General features: G+C 34.0%; 1 protein-coding gene across 1 annotated transcript; it reads right to left on the bottom strand.

Annotated features, from left to right (window-relative positions):
• Positions 1–243: 243 nt before the first annotated feature.
• Positions 244–672, bottom strand: LOC149933244 (uncharacterized). Its single transcript, XM_090157247.1, has one exon. It carries the CDS (start codon positions 670–672, stop codon positions 244–246), a length of 429 nt encoding a protein of 142 aa, XP_090013373.1.
• Between the last annotated feature and the right edge of the window lie 2,484 nt (positions 673–3,156).

The following is a 3,156-nucleotide window of genomic DNA, read 5'->3' as shown; positions in this document are numbered from 1 at the left end:
GCTACTTGAGTTACATCCGACAATTGACTGCTTCGGATGAGGCGAGTTGAAACGTGTAGATTAAATTGCCGATTACCTTTTCCGCTTGCGATAGCTTCAAATGTTCGACACCGTTTTTCAATGAAATCTGTCAGCATTTCAAACGTCGGTAGCTGATCTTTCGGAGATTCTAGTTCCCACCGACGACGAAAGTCTGGGTCGAGTTTGCTGCATACCATGTATACTAGAATGGCATCCTAGTATTTAGTCTGTTAACCAAGGACTTGCAGGGAAAGAATGGCTTCTACAGGTGGTTTCCAGCAATTGGTGAAGTTCTGAAGCGGACTCCTGCTGCAAGGCCCTTAGTCCGAAAAGCGTATCCAGGTGAGATTGGACAATGTAGCGATCGTTGTTATAACGGCTTGTCAGTACTGTCCATGCTTCATCAAAATTGGCATCGGTAACAGCTAAGGAGCGAATCAAGGGCGCCGCTTCGCCGTTATGGGGAGATTTTAAATATTGTAGGCGCTGCGCATCCGTTAGTGAGGAGTTCTGATGAATAGCGGCAACGAAGAGATCTCTGAATGATAACCAGTCTTGGTAGTTACCCGAAAACACCGGTAGGTCTAGACGAGGCAATTTGACGTTCGGGATGGCTTGGCTAGTATGAGGTGTTGATGCTAGGTGGCTCATAGCGTCTTTGATGTCTGCATTCAGTTCCTAGTACTTAGTCTCAAATTCTGTACGCTCGGGTTCTTTCTGTTGGATTTCCACTTCGTCGGTGCACGAGTCTTCTATAGACTGTTGTACTTCTTGAAACCGATTCCATTGCTCTTCCAGATTTTTAAGGCGTCCTTCTAATTTAAACTTCGTTAAATAACGTTGTTTAGGAGAGTTTTGAATCCTTGTGACTGCCCCATTGAAGTTGATAGCACCTCGTTTCCTTACCAGTGCGTCCATTTGGGATATCCGGCTCGAGGGACCAAATTATTGTGGCTGTATGAAACTACTTATTCTCGACGGACCATTTGTTGATCGTTTAGCTTAGGTGAGGTGCGAACGAAGACACTACTAATAAGGCGAAGGTGATAAATTAAAACAGATTTATTGACTATGAAGCTGTCAAAAGAGCTGATTAAAGGTAACATGCATTCGTATTTATACGCACGAAAAAGAACAAATATTGTTTTTTTTAGAGAATAACGCGTATGTATACTTCGTCGTAAAAAAGCTCTCACGTAGCAAAAATGAAATATTTTAATAAAGCGAACACTATCAGAATCAGAATCAGATTTTAATTATTTTAAGGTTTACAAAAAATGATATTCAGTATTTATTTGATTTAGTCACATCAAAACAAATCAGATTATTTTATTATTCAATTTATCGGCTTCGGATTAGTCAAATTTGGTCAAATCAAAGTTATCTGAACTAATAATATGGTGAACAACAACTTTCTAATTGGAACCGAATCCGTAAACCCAACGGTTCTCAAGATAGTTTTTGAATGACCTTGAAGACATGGTTCAAGGTCATTCAATTTTACACTAGTAAATGTCCCCCTGTACGAGGAATGTTCCATAGAAATTTGAAATTTAAAAAAAAAATACATTTTCAGTTATTTATCATTTTCCGTTTTTAGTGGACACCCTGTATAATATGGTTTAGTCACCAACCCGAAGATCTTTAAACTGTAGTTTTTTTGAGCCAGGAATATTAAAACAACAGTTAATTTGAACCAGGGAGATAAAACAATAGTTTATTTGAGCCAGGAATATTAAAACTGTAGTTTATTTGAGCCAGGAATATTAAAACTGTAGTTTATTTGGGCCAGGAATATTAAAACTGTAGTTTATTTGGGCCAGGAATATTACACCTATACACCTATAGTTTATTTGAGTCAAGAATATTAAACCTATAGTTTATTTGAGTCAGGAATATTAAAACAATAGTTTATTTGATCCAGGAATATTAAAACAATAGTTTATTTGTGCCAGGAATATTAAAATAATAGTTTATTTGTGCCAGGAATATTAAAATAATAGTTTATTTGCACCAGGAATATTAAAAGAACAGTTTATTTGAACCAGGGAGATAAAAACAATAGTTTATTTGAACCAGGAATATTAAAACTATAGTTTATTTGAGCCAGGAATATTAAACCTATAGTTTATTTGAGTCAGGAATATTAAAACAATAGTTTATTTGATCCAGGAATATTAAAACAATAGTTTATTTGTGCCAGGAATATTAAAATAATAGTTTATTTGCACCAGGAATGTTAAAAGAACAGTTTATTTGAACCAGGGAGATAAAAACAATAGTTTATTTGAACCAGGAATATTAAAACTATAGTTTATTTGAGCCAGGAATATTAAACCTATAGTTTATTTGAGTCAGGAATATTAAAACAATAGTTTATTTGATCCAGGAATATTAAAACAATAGTTTATTTGTGCCAGGAATATTAAAATAATAGTTTATTTGCACCAGGAATGTTAAAAGAACAGTTTATTTGAACCAGGGAGATAAAAACAATAGTTTATTTGAACCAGGAATATTAAAACTATAGTTTATTTGAGCCAGGAATATTAAACCTATAGTTTATTTGAGTCAGGAATATTAAAACAATAGTTTATTTGATCCAGGAATATTAAAACAATAGTTTATTTGTGCCAGGAATATTAAAATAATAGTTTATTTGCACCAGGAATGCTAAAAGAACAGTTTATTTGAACCAGGGAGATAAAAACAATAGTTTATTTGAACCAGGAATATTAAAACTATAGTTTATTTGAGCCAGGAATATTAAACCTATAGTTTATTTGAGTCAGGAATATTAAAACAATAGTTTATTTGATCCAGGAATATTAAAACAATAGTTTATTTGTGCCAGGAATATTAAACCTATAGTTTATTTGAGTCAGGAATATTAAAACTATAGCTTTTGCATTACAGTCTATAGGTTCAACCGATGAGCTTTTTCGTCCGAATGACGTCGTAAATTGTTGAAGACTTTTATTTCAGTCATCGTTTTTTTTTTTAAAATGACGTACCTAGGCCTCCCCGTTTAGTAACCCTATGACATATCCTTCTTATCCTTATCACCAGCCAATGCCTTTTATCATAAGTGGATTATTATCCACTTATGCTTTTATGTATAAAATTCTAACGATA

Source organism: Leiobunum rupestre, chromosome 8 (genome assembly GCF_980474605.1).
Source record: "Leiobunum rupestre chromosome 8, qqLeiRupe1.1.hap1, whole genome shotgun sequence".
NCBI classification, from domain to species: domain Eukaryota; kingdom Metazoa; phylum Arthropoda; class Arachnida; order Opiliones; family Sclerosomatidae; genus Leiobunum; species Leiobunum rupestre.
This window is presented reverse-complemented; position numbering and strand designations above follow the sequence as displayed.

What these genes read in the sequence shown, in the direction of transcription:
- LOC149933244 (XM_090157247.1), bottom strand. Translation starts at nt 672, where the DNA reads ATGAGCCACCTAGCATCAACACCTCATACTAGCCAAGCCATCCCGAAC.